This window comes from Perognathus longimembris, chromosome 15 (assembly GCF_023159225.1).
Source record: "Perognathus longimembris pacificus isolate PPM17 chromosome 15, ASM2315922v1, whole genome shotgun sequence".
Lineage (NCBI taxonomy): Eukaryota > Metazoa > Chordata > Mammalia > Rodentia > Heteromyidae > Perognathus > Perognathus longimembris.
The window spans coordinates 4,200,712-4,224,961 of record NC_063175.1 but is presented as its reverse complement, the minus strand read 5'-3'; the positions used below and the strand labels follow the sequence as shown (position 1 = coordinate 4,224,961).

Genomic DNA, 24,250 nt, shown 5'->3' with positions numbered 1-24,250 from the left:
GCCCACACCAGGGCTTGAGCTCAATAGTGTAGTTAGTGCTCACTTGGCTTATTTGTTCATAGATGGTGCTCTACCCCTTGAGCCATGCTTCCAACCCAGCTTTTTGCTGGTTGATTGGAGATGAAGCCTTGCAGACTTTTCTGCATGGCCAGGCTTTGAACCGCTATCCCCCAGGACTTAGTCTCTTGAGTAGCTTCAATTACAGAGGCATGACCCACCATCACCCAGCTTCTTATTTTGTTTTTGAAACAGGATTTTGCTACCTTGTCCTTGAACTTGTGATCTTTCTTCCTCTACTTCCCAAGTAGTTACTATTACAAGTGTGTGCTCCGTGCCCTGCAGTAATCTATTTCTCTTAAATGAGTATATATCTCTCTGGAATCAAAACCACCGTTTTATTTCCACCTCACCCTGAGTGAAAACCATAGTCTTTGCAACTGTCTGAAAGATATACCAGAGATGAGTACGCCTCTTCCACTATCACTGCACTCCAATCCTCTTTTCTCAGTGCATTCTGCCCGCATGGCCTTCACCTGTCTCCTGTGCACAAGGCCTGGCCTTCCTGGGCACCATCTCCCCTGCTCGTCCTCCGGCCTTGAAGGACTCTTCCTGCAGACATGGGAGCAACACTCCCAGACTGATCTTTACTCAGTAGTCCTTTCCCTCCAGTGGCCTCCAATGACTGTGCGATTAACCCTACATTTCCTGCCATCCCCCCTTCCTCTCCATAGTCTCTTTGTCTCCTTCCCTTTGTCCCTTCCCTGCCTTGTTTTGTCTCCAAAGCACCATCCAACATAAGTGTTTTTTATTTGATTAAGGTCTGTCTTCTACCTTCCCCATCAGGGCAGAGATTTCTTTCTGTTTACCCATTGCTCTTTATCCCCAGTCCCTAATGTAGCATTCACAATGAGCTCAATAAACCTGGTGACAAATAAAAGAATTTGAATGAATTTACTGGGGTCTCTATAAGGAGCACTGTACTTGGGACATTTCCTCAGCATGACTTGATCTAGCTTGGAAACACTGATTCCGATAGCCATTGAGTACACCCTACTCACGTATGCACTGCTGTGTGTCAGCTTCTGTTTCTGCTGTGTGCAGAGTGAGTGGAAACACAGCTGAAAGTGAAGATCCCCGAGAGACACCTTCCTTAAATGATGACTGTGAAGGTGAAATTTCGTATCACCTATGTGTCTAAGGATACCAGTGTTTTGCTCTTTCAATGTACCAAACTCTAGATGTCACCAGATGGCTTTACAGATGTAGGGTGGAGGAGGTTGGGGAAAAAGGGATTCTCTTGTGACCCATTCGAATGTCGTGTGTTTGCAGGCATTGTGAGTGGCACTAAGAATGGAATGTCCAGAGAGCCTCAAGGGGCAGCAATAATTAAATGACAGTAATGAAATGTGGAAGATGGATATCCTCTTAAACAGTCACCCCCATTTGCTTTGATTTATTTGATTTCTTGCAGATGCCAAAGAGTTAAGTCAATGATTCATATACTTTGTAGCGTCATCTAAAATTAATAGAAGGGGGGAATGAGGGACGAGGTAACAAACAGTACAAGAAATGTATCCAATGCCTAATATATGAAACTGTAACCTCCCTGTAATTCAGTTTGATAATAAATACTTAAAATAAAATTTTAAACAGTATTCTCATAGAAAAAAATAAAATTAAATTAATAAAAGAACTAAAGGAAAACTATTTTATGAAATGTATTTCAAAATTTATAATTTTCAAACCAACAATTAATATTTTAATATTTGAGAATGACTGATTTGATAAAACTTGCCATTCCTTATTATTATTATTATTATTGTTTATTATTATTTTTGTCATGGTCCTCGGGCCTGAACATCAAGGCCCAGATGCGGTCCAGGCTATTGTGCTCAAGGCTAGCATTCTACCACTTGAACCACAGCAGCTTTTTTGGTGGTTAATTGGAGATAAGGGAGGGTATCATAAACTCTCCTGCCGGGGTTGGTGTACCATTTTTTTTTTGGGGGGGGGGGCAGTCCTGGGCCTTGGACTCAGGGCCTGAGCACTGTCCCTGGCTTCTTCCCGCTCAAGGCTAGCACTCTGCCACCTAAGCCACAACGCCCCTTCTGGCCGTTTTCCATATATGTGGTGCTGGGGAATCGAACCCAGAGCTTCATGTGTAGGAGGCAAGCACTCTTGCCACTAGGCCATATTCCCAGCCCCTGGTGTACCATTTTTAATAAAATGATCAGACTCTGAGTTCTAAGGGAAAAGATTTATACTCACAAAATAGTTGCATTATTTTCTCATTCTTTCTTTATTAGGACTTTATGTTTTAAAGAACTAGGTTGAGCCAGGCATTTGTGGCTTGCACTTATGGCTCGCTCCTGTAATCCTAGCTATGCAGGAGCTTGAGATCCGGAGGACCACCATTCCAAGCCAGCTTGAGCAGGAAAATCCATGAGACTCCAAAAATAAAATGAGGGGGGGGGAAACCAAAATAGAATCATGCTCATACAAATTTAACAGATAATTGGGATGTGAGCAGCACAGATTATGTGTTGGTAGATTGTTAAGATTTTAAGCAATGTTGTAGATTTGTTTCAATGAATGATAGTTCCATTTCTGCAGGCCTTAAAAGGAAGCTCACTAATCCTCTCCTTCTGTCTCTGCTTCTAGACACCAGACACATAATTCTAGTTTGCCTTTGGAACTCAGTTTTTGAAACTAGCAATTCTAGCTACAAACCACATGAGAAGAGGAATATAAAGATGAAGGGGAACATAAAGATATCAATGGGTCTGCTAACAACTCTAAGCCATCAGATACATATACCTCCAGCATGCACACAAAATGGATGCCAGAGATGCACCTCCAATATGCCCACAAAAGCAACAGCAGCATCCAAAACCAAACATGGGCTCCAAACTTGCTTATCTCCTGCGTAGACAATGGAGATAAATATATTTACCATTTACCTAACCTTCTGTGTATTTATCTTGTGCTCTTTTTTGGGGGGGGGATTTTCTTTTTTTAATTTATTTTATTGTCAAAGTGAAGTACAGAGGGGTTACAGTTTCACTCATAATACAATGAGAAGATTTCTTCCTCCCTCATTTTCCCCTGCATCCCCATCCCCATTTCCCTCTCCCTCATGAGTTGTTTACAGCTGGTTTACACCATAAAGTTTTGCAAGTATTTCTATTTCATTGGTTTGTCTTTTTATCCTTTGTCTCTCGATTTTGGTGTTCTCTTTCCCTTTCCTAATTCCATCACATGTATATACAACATCCAGGGTATTAAAATCAGTTACAGTGCTATCAGGGGTAAAATCACATGAAAGGGATACAGAAAAAGAAGAACAAAAAAAAAAAAGGAAGGGCATGGTTTCACATGGCAGGTTGAAAGTAACTACAGTGGTGATATACCACTTGATTTTATAACTTGAAGTTCATTTCACTTATGATCATCTTATGTGTTCATACTGGCATAGCTCTTGAGCTATTGTAATTTCTGCTAGGACTATCCTAGACATGTACTAGTTATTCCCTATGAGGGAGACCATAGAGTCCATGTTTCTTTGGGTCTGGCTCACTTCATTTAGTGATTTTTTCCAAGTCCTTCCATTTCCTTAGAATGGGGCAATATCATTCTTTCTGATAGAGGCATAGAATTCCATTGTGTATATGTACCACATTTTCTTGATCCACTCATCTACTAAGGGGCATCTGGGTTGGTTCCATATTTAAGATGTTTTATTATTCCTTACACTTCACCAAATTTTGTAGCTTACTATAACCACTGAGTGGAGACTACTGTCTGTGACCGTTACTTTAAGCATATAATACTTACTGCTTGTTATAATCTTCAAAGTGTTGTAGTATTTATATCTCTCAGTAATGTAATGCTTCAAGTTTTTCATTTAGTGGAAAATAATTGCAATTAAAGATTTTGTTGTTGTTTGGTTGGTTTTATGGAGGTTTGAACTCAGGCTCTTATGTTCACTCAGCTTGCTTGCTCAGCTAGTGCTCTAGCACCTCCGGCCTATCTTGTGAATGGTTAACTGGACATGGAGCTTTGTGGACCTTTCTGCCTGGACTGGCCTCCAACTACAATCCTCCAGATCTCAGCCTCCTGAGTAGCTAGGATTATAGGTTTGAGCCAGTGGAACTATGTTTTTAAACTAGACAAAAGCACAGTGTACAGAAAAGAACATAGAAATTTGAGCAAGGCAAATATGCATTTCAGTTTCCATGACCATGTACTGCTATATTCCTTAGCATATTATTCAACGCCACAAAGTCCCAACATTCTCCTCTTTGCAATGAGGTTAGTAATGTCATGGATCTTTTTTGTGCTGTGTGAGGTAATGCTCATGCATCCGGTTTGGTAAAGTGATGTAATGCTCGTGTGTTTGGTTTGGTAAAGTGGCTCCTGTCAGGGTCTCAGGAGCCAGGCTTTCCTACTGGTGCTCTCATGTTTGTCCAACATTCCAAGTAAAGATCCCAAGAGCCTCACAGATTGAACAGGCTTAGCTTGTTCAGGCAGCCCTGGAACAGCACCAACCCGTGCTGGAGAACCTGGGTCTAGGATGTGTAATGGGCTTAGCTCAGCTCCTGTACCTCTTCTCAAACACAAGAGCCTCCGTGGGGGGGTGGGGGGGCGAGGATCCTCGGTGCACAACCTTTGGCTATGACTGTAGGAGCCAGAAGTAAAACCAAGATAACAAAACCCACAAGGATCTGGGAATATGGCCTCGTGATAGAGTGCTTGCCTCGTATACATGAAACCCTGGGTTCAATTCCTCAGCACCACATATATAGAAAAATCCGCAAGTGACACTGGGGCTCAAGTGGCAGAGTGCTAGCCTTGAGCAAAAAGAAGCTAGGGACAGTGCTCATGCCCTGAGTCCAAGCCCCAAGACTGGCAAATAAATTAAACAAAAACAAAAACCCACAAATGTCTAGCCTGCACCACCTCTAAACCATGGCCTTGGCAATTAATAGAAATGTGTTTCCTTCCTGTCCCTCCATTCTACTGGAGACTAAGTGTCTTGGTGACTATTTCTTGAGGTGAGCACAAAGGCATCTTCCCAACAGTGTCATCTTTGATGTTAGCTGGCACCGCACTGCCTTCCCATGGAAGCCTCCTGTCTCTTGGTATCCCCTCTGCCATGTTTCCCAGTGGCTTCGGGCCCTTACCCCACATGTAACACACAGACATTCTGCTCCAACTGATGTTATATTTCCCCAGGGAAGAGAATTATGGAAACACACTCCAAACTCAGTAGGTAATTCAGAAGTACTGGGACTCAATACTAGACTTCATATACTTTGAAAGCTATTTTTACTCTTTTCTTTCATCCATCCTCAAAATTTATCTGATCCACTTAAAACTTGTAAATTCCTTTGAGTCCAGAGACAATGTCTTAGAAAATGCTTTTATTGTATTTCCTCCCAGAAGCTTCTGAAGGGCTAGGTTCCCCTGCAGATTGGTATAGTGTTTATGGGTAAGAATAATTGATGAACAAATCACCAGTTCATATCACTGTTTACAAAGCTCTTTTCTTTCAAGAGCATTTTAAGAACATGTGGTATGAGCTGTAGCAAAAGGTATATAGCCCCCGCTTTACAGGTAGGTCGTTCTGCTTTCCCTGAAAAGGTAATTTGGAATACTCTGAAGCAAATGAAGTTTTACACCAGTTTCTGGTTTCCAAGAGAGTGAAGGAAGGGCAGTTGCCAGGGAGATCTCTTGTATGGGAAAGGACAATCATTCATAGGGATCTGCAAATCGTGTCATGTGTAATTCTCCTATTCCTGCCTTCTTTTCTTTCCTTTCTCTGTATTCTGTGATTGCTATGAGAAGAGCAAGCTAAAAAGGCTACAGGGACACTTAAGCCAAGTCGCATTTGTCAAGGTGAAAGCTGTGTGGAGCAGAAAAGCAATTCTCCCAGCTGGAAAGAAGATGCAAAGGAGCCGAGTGAGTAGGGAATCTGAGAGCCCACTAAAAGTGCTTAGAAGGCCAGCACGTGACCACCATGTCTGCAAATGGCAGTGGGCAGGAACTTGAACTTCACAGCAAAGCCTTCTAAGGAACCTTAAGCCATTCTTGGGGTGCTCTTCCCAGAGTGTCCCAAAGCCACATTGGAAGGCATGTCTGTCATTCAAGTTTTCCCATTCCCTTCAAACCATCCATTTGTTTAAAACAGTAACTGCAGGACAAGAAGTGAAAAGACTCAAACCAATGCTCTTTCATTCATAAGCATTTATTATATATAGCTCTCTTTGGGGATTGCTAGCAAATCAGTGACATAATCATATGATTGCTTTAATAGTTACATTTCTATCTTCAAAGTAGAGTTAAATGGGAGCATGCACTTCATTGTCTTTTTCATTTCCCCTTTTGGTCCATTCAGTCATTAGGGATTCATCAGAGACAGGGTGTTATTATTAAAAGCATCAGTATCAGACAGATCAGACTCTTGTGGGTTATTATGACCTTGGGCAAGTCACCTTTCTGTGAGTTTCAGTTTTACAGCAGTAAAACAGAAATAGCAATGGCTGTTTCATTCGACTTCTGGAAGGGTTAAAGCAGCATAGGTACTTCTCCCATCCCTTTGAGGGTATTTCATAATTCTTGGGTAATTCCCTAAGTGTAGATCCTCAGTTCTCCTTCTACAAATGTGGACATTTTCCTTGGTATTTATCCTTCCTCACTGAGTTCAGAAAGAGTCAAATAGATAGCAGTCCTCCCTGGCCAGTGCTTAAGCACCTTCATTTACCTGATGGCTCTTACTGAAATATCCTGCCCTTAGGGAGATGTTGCTCAGGGGTCACCTTGCAATGATAAAGTCTTTACTTATACTTGCTGTTCCAATCACTATTCCACCTTGCTAAAGAAACAGCTAAATGCCTGAGTGAATTCTCAATTCCCTGGCTCCTGATGAATGAATGCCACTTCAGCTTTCGCTTCATCCCCTCTCGTCCTCTGTCTCTGCAATGCAGAGTGACACTGGCCTCTGCCCTTGTGTATTTTCAAGACATGGGAACCATTTCAGCCATCCAGGCTTTCTAAGTGTCTTCATTCTTTTTGTGGCTCTCAGATTTCCCAAAATCTCACACATTGTCATTTTTCCAAACCTCACCATTCTGACTTCCCATCCTGAGATGATTTACTCTGGAGGAGTCGCAGGCACGCATGCCTTCATCTCTCAGCCATTGGACCCTCCTGGCACGGAATGTCCGATGGCATCGACTAGGCAGCTGCACGGTGGTACCAGCTGCCCATCCAGAGGGGGGGGGGCGGAAGCAGAGCTACTCGTAAAGTTATGTTGGTCATCTTTATTTGAACTCATATGAACCACTATTGTTGATTTATTAATTTTTTTTCTCTAGGCATAAACTTCAGGGAAAAAAACCCCAAAAGTTGTTTAGTTATCTGAAATATGTGCTCTCTAGCTTATCAGAAAATAAGAATGATTTCTCCAAGAGCCATCTGCAGGTTTGGAGAAGAAAAGGATTGTGGGGCTGTGAACGGTAGACCTCCAGCTTGGCATGATGCTATGCAGCACGAGTGACTAACCTCTCTGGATCTCAGCTTCTTTATGTGACAAGCTAATGCTATAATATTTACTCTTCTCATTGTTCAAAACAGCTATAAGCATCATGGAGCATTAGAGGAACATACAGCGCTCCTGCAGAACTGTGGCACAAATGAAAGCCGATGGTTACTGCTGATGTGACCGTGGCGAAGGATGACAGAGTTCTGTAGTTATCATGCCAAGGACATCCCTTGTTCAGCATCTTGCCCTTCCTTCCATAAAAAAAAGTCAAGAGTCTTTAACTGATTCTAAAATCTATATTTTTCACATCTTAGCATCTCAGATACTAAGACATACTATATGATCTGTGGAGTACTTTCACCGATTTGCTAGCATAGCTTAATGCTACAAAAAATGCTGTGAGGTTTGAGTTGCATTTTAGAGTTGGCACGATGGAGTGTTGTATCTTAGAAGAAAGATGAAGGGTAAAAGTAAGATTACTTTGTTTATTCCAAATGGGAAGAATTTTATTAACTAAGTGGAGCTAAAGGATATAAAAAAAAAAATAATGAGCGAAGTGTTTCGGAAGTTATTTCCTTTAACCATGAAACCTTTCAAGGTTCCCAATGAGGAAAGTATTTTGAGGACTCATGGCTCTGAGCCACAGCTCACAGGCCCCCCCCCAAACTGCTATGATCCTCTTTCAGCTGAGTTTTAGGGAAACCTAAGAGGGAAAAGACATCAGCACCAATCCACCTCCAAAGGACACCTAAGGCAGATGAATAGCTTATGTGTCTGTAGGTCAGTGTGAGACAGTTATGTTCTTCCCAGTTGATTGTGTGGTCCACATGCATTTTTCTTATGCTACAATATCTACTGGATAGAAGGATAGCAGCCTTCTGAAAGAAATGCTCCTATTTTTCAGTCTTCTAATATCTATTGTGGGCCATGCTTTAAAAATAACCAGGCTTCTCTGAGTTCCAATGGATCATGCCAGTAATCCTAGCTATGTAGGAGGCCAAGATGGGGAAGATGGAGGTTCAAGACTCCTTCTTAGCCTATTGGTAGGTGCAGTGGTACATGCCTGTCATACTAGCTTTGTGGAACACTGAGATTAGGAGTTTCACAGCTCCAGGCTAGCATCAAGCAGAACAGCCCATAAGCCTCCATCACAATAAAAGAAACTGAATATGAAAGTGTGTACCCGTCATCCCAGCAATGATGGAAGCTGAAAGTAGGTGGATTAAAGGGCAGGCACATGCCTGAACAAAAAGTGAGACTCCATCTCAAAAATAACCAGCACAGGGCTGGGGATATGGTCTAGTGGCAAGAGTGCCTGCCTCGTATACATGAGGCCCTGGGTTCGATTCCCCAGCACCACATATATAGAAAACGGCCAGAAGCGGTGCTGTGGCTCAAGTGGCGGAGTGCTAGCCTTGAGCAAAAAGAAGCCAGGGACAGTGCTCAGGCCCTGAGTCCAAGGCCCAGGACTGGCCAAAAAAATAAATAAATAAAATAACCAGCACAAAAAGGGCTTGGAGTTTTGTCTCCGTGGTAGAGGGCTTGCCTAGCAAATGCAAGGTCCAGAGTTCAAAACTCCAGTACCAAACAAAAACAAATGTAATCCAGTTTCAATAGGGTGAGTATAGTAGCCCCTAAGTACTCAGGAGGTGGAAATTGAGAGAATCGTGGTTGAAAGTGAACCTAGGCAAAAAGTGTTTGGGATCCCCATCTCAATCAATAAAAGCCGGGTGTCATCCATCATTTGTCTCTGTCATCCCAGCTACATGGGAAATGTAAATAGAAGGATGCTTTTATAATAGACATAAAAAGGGTATTTTTATAATTCATGTCCAGGCTGACTTGTGCAAAAATGCATGAGTATATCTGAGAAATAACAAAAAGCAAAAATGACTGAGGCTCAAGTGATGGAGCACCTGCCTGACAAACAGGAGAGCCTAAGTTCAACCTCCAGTTTGAAAAACAAATTCAAAATAAAAGATAAGACATGTTTCCAACCTTTAGGCTCACAATTGTGTATTTTAAAGTTCATAAACTGTTTTCCTATTTTATCCTTAACCATAATAGATAAGCTACCATTCCCCTTTACAGAGGGAGAAACGAAATCACAGAAGTGAAGTGATTTATCCAAGGTTACATGATGATTAAAAACAAAACTGGTTTCGGAGCTTATTCATTCATTTATTTTGTGCCACATTTACCCAGAAACCTACTGTTTCCAACACCACTGAGGCTAGAAACAGACAATGAGAAGTTCGCCTTTGACCTTTGCTTGCCTGCCTTTCCCAGCTCCGTGGCTCTGAGCTGCACAGAACAGAGCCGCCATGCAGCCCAGGGCCCCCGACCGCAGCTGCTGGCCACACAGTCCCCTACCTCTGGAGCACCCTGGTCTTAAGACAAAGTGCTGTGAAGAGTATGGAATTTCCAGAAAACACACCTTACCAAGCACTTCCTACACTGCTGTGGGTATTGCTTCATTTAGTCTGTACGTGATTCTACAGAGCAGGAATAGGAGACACAGAGAAAGCCATTACCTTGCCCACTAGAATGTGCCTCGAAAGTGGTCCAGCGGGAATGGACCCTGGGCTGTGGAATTGTAGAACCCAGTGCTTCAGCAGTTCAGCTTTTCCTGTCTTCAGTAACCTCACAGATGAGATGAAACAGGGACACAAAGAACTAGTAGTGATGATGCAGATAAGTGCTCAAAATGAGCATGGGCATCAGGCAGGGGTCTGCAAATTTTTTTCTGTAGACCATAGCATATCTATCACACACACACAGCTCTGCCCTTGTAGGTAAAAATCAGCCACAGATAATGAAAGACCATGGGTATGTACCAATAAAACTTTATTTATAAAACCAGACAGTGGGCCGGATTTAGATTGTAAGCTATAGTTTACTGACTCTTTATGTCGATGGCACATGGTGCAGATTTCATAATGGAGAAAATAAGCTTAGGATAGAGAGTTAGAAGGAACTTTGAGGAAACTGAGTTCAAGTTCGAAAGAAAATTTGACATGTGCTCACAAAACAAGTGTCCTGCCCTGTCCCCTTAACCTCCTCTCATGTAACTTCCCTTCTGCTCAGTTCCCTCTGGTCAAAGTAGCATTTTCATTCATAGGCTTTGATTACAGCAAGCTTACTCTAAAGACTTTGCACTTGCTGAGTCTTCTGCCTGGAAGCCCCACCCCTAGGTCTTCCCAAAGCCAGATGCTTTGGTCATCAGATCTCGGCAGAGACATTCCCTCCTCAGAGCAGCAGCTCTGGGGAATAAGCCAAGGGAGCCATCATCTCATGTATTTTCCTGAAAGCATTTATACTTTCTGAAATTAACTTCCTCATTTACTCCTGTGTTTGCCTACTATCTATCTCTTCCAGCTTTCCTAGAACGTAAGTTCCCTAGAATGAGATCAATGGTTGAATTATTCACAACTAGCAGAAAAACAATCAAAAATGCTTACAGAAGGACAGGATAAGGGAGGGGAATCAAAAAGAAAGAGACTGGAAGCGTGCCCCATTAGATGGTGTTTTGTTTCCTCCTGTTCTATGACTAAATGAAATGTAGTCTTCATTAGAATGATCCACCATTCAGTGTCTTAACAATGTTTCTACTATAAGACAACAACCTTGCCAAGGGCTGATGGCTCATATTCGTAATCCAAGCTACTCAAGAGGTTAAGGATGAAGGTGGAGGTTCAAAGCCAGCTAGGGAGGAAAAGTCTGTGAAACTTTTATCACCAGTTAAACAGAAAAAAAGCCAAAGTGGAGCTGTGGCTCAAGTGGTAGAGCACTTGCCTTGAGTGAAAGAAAAAAGCTATGGGACAGGTTGGACACCTGCAGCTCATGCCTGTAATCCTAGTTACACAGGAGGCTGAGATTTGAGAAGTTTTATGCCAGCTCAACGAGGAAAGCTCATGTATTATCTCTAATTAACTAACCAAAAAGCTGTAAATGAAGCTGTGGCTCAAGTGGTAGGATGGTAGCCTTGAGCAAAAAACTTCAGGGACAGCACCTAGGCCCCGAGTTCAATCTCCAGGGTTACACACACACAGCTAACAGAGCCCAGCCCCTGAGATCAAGCACCAGTGCTAGCACACGAGAGAGAGAGAGAGAGAGAGAGAGAGAGAGAGAGAGAGAGAGAGAGAGAGAGAGAATATATAAAGGAAGGAAGGAAGGAAGGCAAGCATCCTCATTCTGGCATTAAATAATAGCTCTGGATCTTTGGACACAGACGTTTCTTTGATCTTCCAAATAATACCTTGTGACTTAGGTTGAGATTGACTATAATAAATAATGCCTACTATTCCTCATTTTATCAAAAATAGAACTCTTGAAGCAGGATTTGTAGCTGTAATCCCAGCTACTTGGGAGGCAGAAATAGGATCAGTTTGCCTAAGACACCTATCTGAAAACAACTGAAAGCAAAAAGGACAGAGGGGATATGCAAGAGGCAAAAACCAAATGTGAGGCACTGAGTTCAAATCTCATTACCACCAAAAATAAATATTTTTTAAAGTTATCTGTTGGACTGTTAATATTGAGACATAAGCATTACAAAATAATCTTTTTATTTACTTTTCATTTTATCTTTAAGTAGTTGTACAAAAGAGTTGCCATTCAGCCACTCAACAAAATAGTATATGAATACAACTACCATAAAACTTAAGATATCTCAGGTTTCCCTTTTTTTTTTCCTGTACTCCAGATAGAACTCAGGACAGAACTCTGGCTTTTGAGCCATGCCCCAGTCCTTTTGCTTTTATTTGTTTTGTGAGGTAAGATGTCCACTAACTTTGCCTGGGATTAGCTTCAAACTCATTATCTTTCATCGTATCTCCTAAATCGCTAGGATTGCAAGCATGCACCTCTGCTGTTTTGCTGCTCTTTCTTTAATGTTACTGTGTCAGCTGCCTTCTAAGTTGACTAAGACCTGAATCCCATGAGCCTTGTGTCTATAACACCTGGGCTCTTTTCTTTCTGTTCTGACTTCCTTTCTTACCAGACTTCAATCTCCTAACCTGCCCTCACCAATAACAATGAATCTTTCTTAGGAAGCTGCAAGGTTTACCTTTTCCTTAGATTTCCCTAAATCATTTCCCTTGGTGGAACTGAAGTGGAAAGATGCTGTAACCTTGGACTAGGTCACCATAGCAGCAGCAGCCCCCACATCATCAAAAGAGCATTCTTTGGCACTGCCCTACTATGTAACTGTACCCTTTTTGCACAACACCTTGTCAAAAAATTTGTGTTTAATTAATAAATAAATTTTTTTTAAAAAGAGCATTCTTTGGGCCCCATACAAATGGTGTGCTTGCTTTAAGAACATGCACTTCAGCAATGCCTAACTCTGACTTTGAACTTTAAGATGCTAAACGAAGAAACTGTCTGAAATCTAGCAATTTTCCTGGCCTTTCTAATTCAGCAGCAACTGTCCACTTCTCCAAGTTCTTGATTGTCTGTAGCCTTGTATTTTTCCCCTAGAACTGATTTCCCTGTAAGCTTGTTGAATGCTGCCTTTCCATAGATGAGTAATATGTTGATATTTATATTCCACACCAATGGAAGTCACGTCAGCATGGCTTCTTAGCTACTTACTATCTCTTGACAAGGATGCTTCATTGAAATGAGTACAGATTAGATACTTCTCAGCTCGTTCCCTTAGCAACAACTATAGACATTTCTAGTAAAAGCTCAAGTTCCTGCCAAAAGCCACCTTTGAAAAGCACCTAAACAGAAATGTGCCGCATTTTCCCCATAAGTAATATTAGCTAATCAGTTTGTCATTTGTCTCTGACATATTCCCGGAACAGTATCATAAACTTCTCATCAGCATTGAGAAAGGGCAAGTGTTGGATGCATCATCCAAGACCTTAGCTGTACCAAGTTAATTGTTACCACCTATTTGCTAAGCCAGTAATGAGGTTCCAAACATAATCATATCTATGCAGTGAGTCACTTACCAACTGAACTGTCTTTAACATTTATAGTTTTCTAAGAAGTCCTGTTGCTATGGTGATTTTGATGCTTGAGAGCTAAAGAAATAAATAGATTTTTTTTAAACCCTACATTGTTAGTACCACAAATTAATAAATTAGGAGTATATTGAATGTGATACATTATGGAGACATTAAGAACTATAGTGGTTCAGTTCTACAGGTTTCACAAAGCACAGCCTAGAAAGAAAGGTTCTCCAGCAAGATGTGATGTACGCTCCTATAATCCTGTCACTTAGAAGGCAGAGATAGAAGGATCATGGTTCAAGGAGGGCCTTGGAAAATGGGGGAGACCCTTTCTTAAAACTAAAACCTAACTAAAAGAAAAGGGACTTACAGTGTATTGTGGCTCAAGTGGTAAAGCAGTTGCTAAGTAAGTAGGATTCCCTGGATTCAACTTTAGTATTAGAGAGACAGAGACAGAAATACAGAGACAGAGAGAGAAAGACACATAGAGAGGTGGGTTATTTGATAATCATAGTCAGGGAAAGGCACAGGATTTGCCTCATTGAAACTCTACCCTCAGACCTGTAACTTAGGGTGATTTCAATAACATGAGTCTTCTCATTTGTAAAATTATGGTAATAATAATAATACCCTTGAGCTATTTGGATCCAACAAGCTAGTGTTTATAAAGCATTTCTAACAGTGCATGCACATAAGAAATACAACGTGAGAATTTGGTAAGTTCAGTAGATGTATTGCATACTGAAGTACTGCAAGTACCTTTCAAAATAAGGACTTACAAGTGGCTGCTTTTTTTTTCTTATTCAAATGGCTGCTTTTAAGACCATGGATAGTAACATCTTTTCATTCTGATTCTTCTAGATATAAACGTGCAAATTTTATAGAAATTTGAGGGGGAAAGGAGATTGATTGGTGGGACATCTACTCTCACTTTGTGCAATTGGTAATATTTATGAGTTTCTAATATGATCTGAGTCATTGTGGACAATTTTCTTCACTTTATATTTCAAATTCATGTTATTAATCATAGTTTATAAATTGGCAAATTAGTTTAGCTCTCTGAGCTCTTGCTTTTCAACTGATTGATACAGAAAAAAATTCATGTTTGCTGTATTGATTAAATAATTCTCCATAAGTAAATTTTTTACCATACTTAATCGCTAAGAATGAACCACTAGCCAATACCAGTGACACTCACACCTGTCATCCTATCTACTCAAGATGCTGAGATCTGAGGATTGTAGTTCAAAGCCAGCCAATCAGGAAAACCTGTGAGACTCTTAGTACCTAAAAAAAAAAAAGCCAGGAGTGGCACTGTGGCTCAAGTGGTAGAGCACTAGTCTTGAGCTTAAACAAATTCAGGGACAGTGCAGAAGCCCTGAGTTCATGACCCAGGACACACACACACACACACACACACACACACACACAAATGAAACATTGTATGATTTTAATAGCTACTCAGTAAATCATTAGTATCAAAATATTGAATCTAATTTCTCTTCTGTCCAGTTCCAGGAGCCCTTCTTGAATATTCTTCTCCATCACCATTACTGCTAACTACTGCTTCTGTGTCCCTTTAATTCATATCTCATTTGTGTCACTATCACTTCAGCATGTGAATTCGGAACTGTTCCCAAATTTATTCGTTCTTTGTCTTCTTATCTCTGTTCCAGGCATGTTAAGGGCAAGAATCAACCTTGTCACTGCCTGCCTCTCTCATCTGCTTCTCTCTCTCTCTCTTTTAACTAAACTCTATGCAGGGCTTTGTGCATTGTAGGCCCTTGTTACTTCTTGACAGATGAACTAGGTGGTCATTATGCATTCCTTTCACCAAATAGAAGCAAAGTGAGATTATATGGGTGTAAGGTTGAATTCATACTGGAGTGGAAAATCTAAAGAGAATTAAAAGAATATCATAAAAATGTCATTATTGAAGAGAATGCCAGTACCTTCGAAGCATGATGTAATGCTAGGCTCAACTGGAAAGACGCGACTGTGGCCATGCTCTTATAGCTCCTGCTTGTGCTGTCCCCACAATTAGGGATTTAGAGCAGGATCCAGCAGAGCCACAGGGGAAAAAATGATTTGGATCAGTAGTAGCTACTCTGACTCAGTAGAGCAACCAGAATTTGAACAGGGTAGATACTCTCCAAAGTGTGTTTTTGTGAGTGTATGCAAGGTATTCATGCTTATACATATGTGTATATGCGTGCGTGTATGTAAGTGTGTGTACATGTATATGAGAGCCAGCCAATCATGAAGATTTTGAAACTACAACCAGCCAGGTGTTGGTGGCTCACACCTGTAATCCTAGCTACTCAAGAAGCTGAGATCTGAGGATTGTGGCTCAAAGCCAACCCCAGGCAGGAAAATCTATGAAACTCTGATCTCCAATTAACCACCAAAAAGCCAGAAGTAGAGGTGTGGCTCAAGTGGTAGAGTGCTAGCCTTGAGCTAAAATGCTCAGGGGCAACTCCAAGGCCTTATGCTCAAGCCACAGGACTGACACTAAATACATACATACATACATACATAAACTACAAGCTCCTTTCAGGAAGACATTACTGGAAACCTCCAGAGTGTTTAAGCAGGTCTATGAGGCTGAATACATATTAAGAGGAATATAGAAAGAATAGAGGCAAGCAGTAAATGCAGCTGGTATGGAGTAGAGCCTTGGCTTTGGAAGCAGAGAGGCAGGCTGTGAGACGTAGACTAAGGATCAGGAAAGGTAGAGAAAAGCGGAAACATTCTTGAATCTTAAATAATGATTGTGAATACTCATTGAAAAGCTCAAAGAAACCTGCTCTCTTCCCTCATGGCTATCTACGCCTGACTCAGCTATTACCAGTGTGAGAAAATGGAGAGGTAGGAAATGAATCAGAGCCAATGATTCTCATTTCCCTTTATGCCTAGGATGTTTTTAAAACCATAATGTAGCATGGATTTGCCTGTCTTCAATATATTTTCAAACCCAATACAGTTAAACATTATCAATGAAAGGTTAATGTCTCAAGTTTTAGATAATGATCCCTATGCATTACCCAAAAATAAAAATAACAACAACAAAAAAAAAAAAAAGGCAAGGAGAGAGAGGTGGGATTTCACAAACGAGGAATGATGTGTTTTCTCTTTGACCAGGTTCCTCAAGATGAATGGTCAGGATACACACCGCGAGGTAAAGATGATGAGATTCCATGCAGGAGAATGCGAAGCGGCAGCTACATCAAGGCCATGGGGGACGAAGACAGTGGGGACTCAGACACAAGTCCCAAGCCTTCTCCTAAAGTTGCTGCACGAAGAGAAAGCTATCTCAAGGCTACCCAGCCGTCCCTCACAGAACTCACCACACTCAAGTAAGTAGTCCAAATGCCATGATTCTCCTACTCAGCCCCTGAGTTATCATTCATTGTCAGATCAGGTGACCACTCGAATTACTGGGGCTGGGCACAGACCATAGAGGCAGCAGCATCGGAGACCCAGTGCTCTTGATTGTGACATTGAACTGGCCTTCAAAGATGAGGGCTCACAGTCTGACTCTGCACTGACTATAAGCTGAACTCCTAGATCCCAGAAAGAAGGGTTAAAACAATAAAGCATGATTTCCAAAAATCAATGAGAGTTCAGGTTAACTTTTGAATGTTTGTTTAGACAATTTAGATGCAGAAGAAATATTCTCAAAGACTCTTGGAATTTTGGGATAATTGAGTAACATAATAGGTATGATTATATTGAAGCCATTTATAGAATGTGTTCATGTTTGGAAACTAAGTGACATGTGAAAGTTTTTAACCTACATGTTTAAATTTGGGCACTCTATGTATAGTATTTTGTAAGATCTTAAAAGTGGGAAGAGTTGTGGTTTGTTAGTTTGGCAAACTATATTTATAAGTAGTACTTACCTTCATTTGAGCTGTTTGTGAACAGAAACATTGCAAAGGAAATGGCCAAAGCTCATTATCTTAAGCAAGATTTCATTTAAAATTTTAATATTACTTATAAAGAGCAAAGCAGCGCCTTGGAATGGAAATCTACAAATAGACTTCCATTTGGATCTGAAATACACACACACACACACACACACACACACACACATACATAGAGAGAGATAGAGTGAAAGAGAGAGAGAGAGAAAGAAAACAATTCCTATTTATAAAGTGCCTTTGAGTCTTTATTTTGTAATTTTCATTTTAATTCTTGGCAGTACTGGGTTTTGAATTCAGGGCTTTGTGCTTGCTAGACAAATGCTCTACTGCTTGATTCACATCTCCAGCTCTTGTTTGCTCTGGTTGTTACTGAGATCAGATCTCAGATTTTGCCTGGGCCAGCTTGAACTACAATCTTCCTAGTATCCTTCCTAGCTGAGATGACAGCAGCACACGATGGCACACAGCTGTTGATTGAGTTGTGCGTTTTGTAACATTTTCATCAGGTTGGACTGGAACAGCACTCCTTTTGTTCTCACACTCCTGAGTAGGTAGGACTACACGCGTCAGCCACCTGGGCTGAGACCGATTCCATAATTGATGAAATACATATTATTACATATGCATCCATATTATGTTACCAAATGAAATATTCAAAGACAGAACTATGAAAAGCAGAAAAGATGAAGGCAGTCAGGTTATAAGTTACAGATAGAAATCATGTTGTTAATCAAGAATATTGAAAAACAGCATACCGTTCTGTGTCAGGAATACATTTACATATTAAAGTTTAGTATCTTTGTTATAACAGGTCAGAGAATAAATTTTCATGTGAATTTCTTCCAAGGGACCATATGTAACCATTCTGAAGCATTTTATCAGTGTATATTAATAAAACAAAGGATTGTCTACTACACATGCATAAAATACACTTTGACCAAGTTCACCCCCTTTTATTCTTGCTACCCTCTCTCCCTACTTTTCAAACAATTTAATAGATGTGATTATTCTTTTTTACATCCACATGAGTGCTTAGATCATATTCACTCCCTCATATTTTATTTTCTTTTTTAAAATTCTATTTTATTATCTTTAAATCATTGTACAAATGGAGTTGCTATTCAACATGTCATTTTATAAGTTTAATTCATCTTGATCAACATCAACCCCTTCATCATTCTCCCCATATCCCTCCAAACTCAACCCCTCCCTTCAATTTTCCTAGTTTCATAGAATATGCATGGGATATTATAACTGCGTCTCCCCCTCCCCCACCCCAGCCAGTTTCCTCATCTTAATCAAGTTAACACCAATATATTGGTAAAAATCCACAGAAAGAGGAGTTTCTTCCAGCTAATTTATTTCTGCACAGACCTTTATCCCAAACACCACATGTAAGATCGCACTCCCAGACACGGGGAGTTAGGATCTCAACATATCTATTTAGAGGACACAATCCAACTTATAAAACAGCCAGACATGGTAAAACTTGACTATGGAAATACAAGATCCAAACAAGTCTTCATTGCCCTTTGCACTCCTAGAAAAGGCTGAGAAAAATAAATATACTTCAGCCAGAAAATAACTAGTTTTGTTACACAGATACACAAACCTATAGTGGGCTGAGGTTATGAAATAAGAATAAATATAAATAATCACATGTGAATAACCAAAGACACTACTGAAAAGTATTTTCTATGGACCTTAAGATATGGCTCAGTCACAGCCAGGCTGTCAGTTGACATCTTGTAGAAGCTGCAAATGTGAAGAGCAAAAAGCTCATTTGGGTTCTGATTCCTCAGAAGAAAACTAAGTGGTAGGACTTCACAACTGCCCACACCCCTGCCTCTCCATGCGGCTCCTGTTAGCATATCGAGGGGTGCCCTGACCTCATTAGCTGAATGACCCTTGGGTCTTGCACGGTGAGACACGATGGTGGTTACCTCTCACAGCCACACACAGATGCTTGGAAACCACCAAGGACGAGAGCTGTGAGCTACTGGAGGGTGCTCTGGGGGAAGCTGAGGACAGGGACAGATCCAAAACCAACTTGCACAGTGTGCCTTGGTGCTACTTTCCTCCCGGCTCTGGGCTGGGGAGAAGCCACTCAGAATCCTTTGGGACTCTTTCTTTCTCATTTTCCATCAACACAGTATTATCCCCCCCCACCCTAATTTTGTGGGCCATATTTTTACAGCCTTCATATATTTCATTTATATCCCAGAAGTTCTAAGACAGCAAATGCATGGATTGTGGAAAGGCTGGTGATCTACAGGACTGGCTACTTCTGACACTGATTTCATTGAATGCAGTATGAGCCAATGACTGCGATCTCTTTCCTCTAAACCTATGCAACTTCAAAACGGAAACCAATATACTAAGGAAGGTGTTGTAAATTGAAAAACAGTTTTCTTCACTCAGAACAGAGTTTCGTCAAACCATCTCTATTGACTCCTATTCCTTAGAAAGAGAACAACTGACAATCTAACCATCTCTGTTCTCTGTGACCATGCCATTCCCTGGAATTACTTTCCATGGTTCCACTTACTGCCATTCACTCCTCCCTCATCTAGTCTGTGAGTTCATTTCTTTTCACAATCTATATACTAAGCTTCCATCATACTTAACCGTATGTAGTTATTAATGATTTCTACTGAACAGCATTTAAGGAGATACACAAGGAAAAGTAGGCAAAACTTCAGGCATGACATGACTCATAATCAATTCTGTCTTCTATTCCTAAATGATGTTTTGACTGGAGTCATTATTTTTCTAGAAGTTTGAAGCTTTCAGTGCCTCATCAGAAAAAAGATACCCATATACTAAAATCCTAGTTCCCCTAAAAAAGAAAACTATATTTATATTCCTACCTCTTTGACATTTAAGTCAATTTTTTTTCCTCCTTCCTCCTCAGCAGTTCACAGCTTTAGGGATGAATCATAGCCATGAACCAAGATAACTAAAATTATTCAAGTGAGATTGGGACAACATTTTGTTTGAGGTTTGCAACTCCAATCTTCTCTCCGAAATGTTGGAGTGCAAGCTCTCCTACACTTCCTCACATTGTTTTTTTTTTCTTTTTCTATTTTCTACTTTCCAATAGTATCTGGAGGATTAATTTATGGGGGTGATTTTTCACCAGCCCCTTAATATTAGTATTTGGGTCTTCAAATAAATAAAGCATGAAATCATTTAAATGTCCAAAAGTTAGGAACCAACCTGGCAATTAAGACCATCATTGTACTTGCAAAACTTCTTAGTAGCAACTCTGTGGAAACAACTGTTCTCTCATTCTCTTGTTATTTAACAGTAGTAGCAATTCCTGTCACTGACTTACTAGCTTTCTTTCTTCCTCGGTTATTATCTAACAATTAATTTAAAGAGACATATCCTCTCCCAGAAGAGTAATATTTTCAAAAGGAATTTCTGAATGTTTAATAATAAATTGTAGGCAAGTAAGGAAGAGGTTTAGAGAGGAAATGCTGTCATAAAAATATGTCCTCACAGCTTCGCTCTGAAGAACTTATCTATTTTACTCTACTTTTCTAAAACATACTATTTATTCTTGAACGGAGACTGCTGCCTGATACTGTGGTTGGTTAAAACCATACCCAAATCTCATCTTGAATTTTCATGCTATATATTATAAAAGGTACTTTTTAAAATGATATCAAATGAGCTGTCATTTAGAAGATTCTAAAGCTAAATTCAAATATCCATAATCTAAGGCAAATGGCACTTTAAACTTTCTTTACACTTGTTTATCTCCTCATCCAGGCACTAAGAAAAACTTTCCCTTGAAAGAAATAGCATTTAATATTATAGACGTGGAAATGCTTCTGAAATCGGAGAAAAGGGCCCCTGGTCTTTATGAGGGGGAAATCAAGACTCTTAGCAATTTTGACAATGTGCCTAACAGAAGGCTTTGTCAAGGGTTTGATTTTCAATCCTAAATATCTTGAAGGCAGACAGTTTTTCATTTTCAGGATGGTTAATACTCTTCATCTTCATTTCTTTCCCCAGGCCCTAAACTTTTTTTAGATAAGTTGGTAAAATACTAAATAGCTTTGTGCTTTGGGCAACTGATTTAACATCTCTGGATCTATGGCCAATAAAAATGAGTTTACCGGATGGCACCACTTGGGGCTCCCGTCATGACTCTCCCTGACCCAGGTCCATAACAGACAGTACTTGCAGATCCCAGCATTGATGGATCCCATTACCCTTCCTATGAGCACAGATTGGACTTCAGGACCATTCTCAATATTGCCATGACTCACGGATCAACAATCTCCATGAATTCTGTTTTTCATCTACATGAATGTTTCCTGGGGAATCTTATGGCACTGATGAGTAAATTGTTAAGGTTGAAGCACAGAAATACTTGCAGTTTACAGCTTAAAGACAAAGGGAGAATGATACAGCCAGCCTGGAAAGTCTGTGAGACTATTTCAAATAAAGTACCGAGAAAGAAGGGGAAAAAAGCCAGAAGTGGAGGTCTGGCTCAAGTGGTAGTGTGCTCGCCTTGAGCAAAAAAGAAGCTCGGGGACAGTGCCCATGTCTTGAATTCAAGCCCCAAGACTGGCACAAAAAGTTTAAAAAAAAAGACAAAAGGAAATAATATCCTTAAAGACTATACTGTGAGAAGAGGGAGAGAGGGTAGTGTTCTTCAACTTTAATTATGGAGATTTAAAATGAACTCGTTCTTCATCAGGAGCCCCAAACTCTAGCCTTTCTCAGTGGAGCCTCTTGTTTATCTTAGCGTAAGTTTCATTTCTCTCTGGACAGCATGTCCTCTGCCTGCTCTTCACACTCTTCACATCCCCTCCTGCCCACACTGCTCCTCATGTTCCTTCTCTTCCCAGAAAAAAGAGCAGGGGTGGTGGAGATGGGAGCATTGCTCTTTCTTTCCAAAGATGTGAGCCATATTGAAGAACACAGCAGTACACAACATCCCATCTTTGTCCTAAGTGATGGGCAAAGTCTCTGTTTTCCTTTGTTGTCTATTTTCTTCAAGTGCTTTTCCATTTCTCTCTCAGTACAATTGCAACATATAATAACAAATGTTTCCTTCCGTAGAACAGAAGACAGAATAATGCAATCAGACACTGGAACATTATGAATTGACATCCTCAGTGATATAAACTCAGAGAAATAGCTCTTCCTTCCCTGGCCATAATGCTACCTTTTATTGTCTTTGATAATTCCAATTGCTCTCTCACTTTCCAGTCTAAAAAACTGAAAAAGGTTAAAGCAGGGAAATTTATTTTGTTTCATAGATAAACTATTACTTGTTCATAGGCAAAAAGCTAAACGCCTTTCAAACCCCTACTAGTAATAAGTCTCATTGGGGAGGGGAGGGAACCTAATACAAAAAAATTGCCTAGTAGATCCCATCCTCACTCATGACACCCTGCTTTAAAAAGTTATTTGGGGGCTGGGAATATGGCCTAGTGGTAGAGTGCTTGCCTCAAAACCATGAAGCCCTGGATTCTATTCCTCAGCAGCACATATGTAGAAAAGGCCAGAAGGATGCTGTGGCTCAAGTGGTAGAGTGCTAGCCTTGAGTAAAATGAAGCCAGGGACAGTGCTCAGGCCAAGGGTTCAAGCACCAGGACTGGCAAAAAAAAGTTTGTTTTTCAGTCAGGGTGTGAATGCTGGCCTTCAGATGGTACTCACCTGTATGGCTAATGGAGACCATATGGTATCTTGGTCCTTTGCTTTCTTGAAAGGCCAATTTTGAGAATTCAAATGGTGTCACTTCTTAGAAAAAATAACTCACAGTCTAACAAAATGAATATCAGGAAGCTGGCAGTTGTAAAACAAGAGGGAGGGACAAAGGAGAAGGGGAGAGAGAAATGAAAAGAAGGAGGGAGTGCACATTCACAATATAATGCATAGCCTATAAAATTAAGACAAGTGAAGGGAGAACTTGGGTTAGGAGAGAAGAGGGAGAATAGCAAAAGGGTTGATGTTGATGAAAATGTCAAATTTATAAGCTGATTTGTTGAATGGTAACTTCTTTGTACAACTACTTAAAGATAATAATATGATTTTTTAAAAGAAAAGAACATTGAAAGGGATAACATTGATTGATCTGCATTGTATGTATAAACTGCTTTATTAAATGGCAACAACTCCTTTGTACCACTGCTTAAAGATAATTTTTAAAAAGAAAAAAAAGCCAGATGCAGAAGAAATTTGCATAGATTGAACTGTCCCTACAGTGTTCATAAACATAGGCATGATTGAACTACTTTTATGTCTTTAAGGTGGGGGAAAGAATGAAGTCTAGATACTTTTAAGAGAACTAGAACCAAGATTAGAATGTAGGAAACATGTTTACATTTTAACAAGTTTCTAAGTGCCAGACATATTGCTTAAGTTGAAGCCTTTACCTATGTGTTTTCATTTGATCAGCACAACCATATGTGTGTTTGTGTGTGTGTGTGTGAATTTTGTCCATTTTAAAGATGAGGAATGTGAGTCTTTGAAAGACTGAATAACTTACCTAAGGTTACCTCAAAGCTAAATGTAAGAGCTAAACATTGAGTCCCAGTGTTGAAAGCAGACAAGATGGAAAGTTGAGTGGAAAGAAGAGCTTTGTAAAACTGCAGAAATCTACATGAAAGAGATTTTTTAAAGAAAGGGAGAAGGAAAGCCAACAGGGTAATAACAACTAAGAAATTGTGACTATTAACAACTTCCTTTGAAGCAGGTAGTGAGAATAAAGAAGGAAAGGTGTGTTGGAGACTCAGTGAAGCTAGATCTAACCTGAAAGCATATAGCAGACATGAAGCTAAAACAGGAAATACTTTGAG

At 40.3% G+C, this 24,250-nt stretch overlaps 1 protein-coding gene across 2 annotated transcripts in view; it reads left to right on the top strand.

Moving 5' to 3' along the window:
• The window catches only part of Dlgap1 (DLG associated protein 1), a 439,271-nt gene that overhangs the window by 187,280 nt on the left and 227,741 nt on the right, over positions 1-24,250 (top strand). For both annotated transcript variants that reach the window (XM_048363238.1, XM_048363239.1), the window contains one exon: positions 16,645-16,859. In XM_048363238.1, the coding sequence (XP_048219195.1) occupies positions 16,645-16,859 (215 nt within the window). The remainder of the gene's footprint in view (positions 1-16,644; positions 16,860-24,250) is intronic.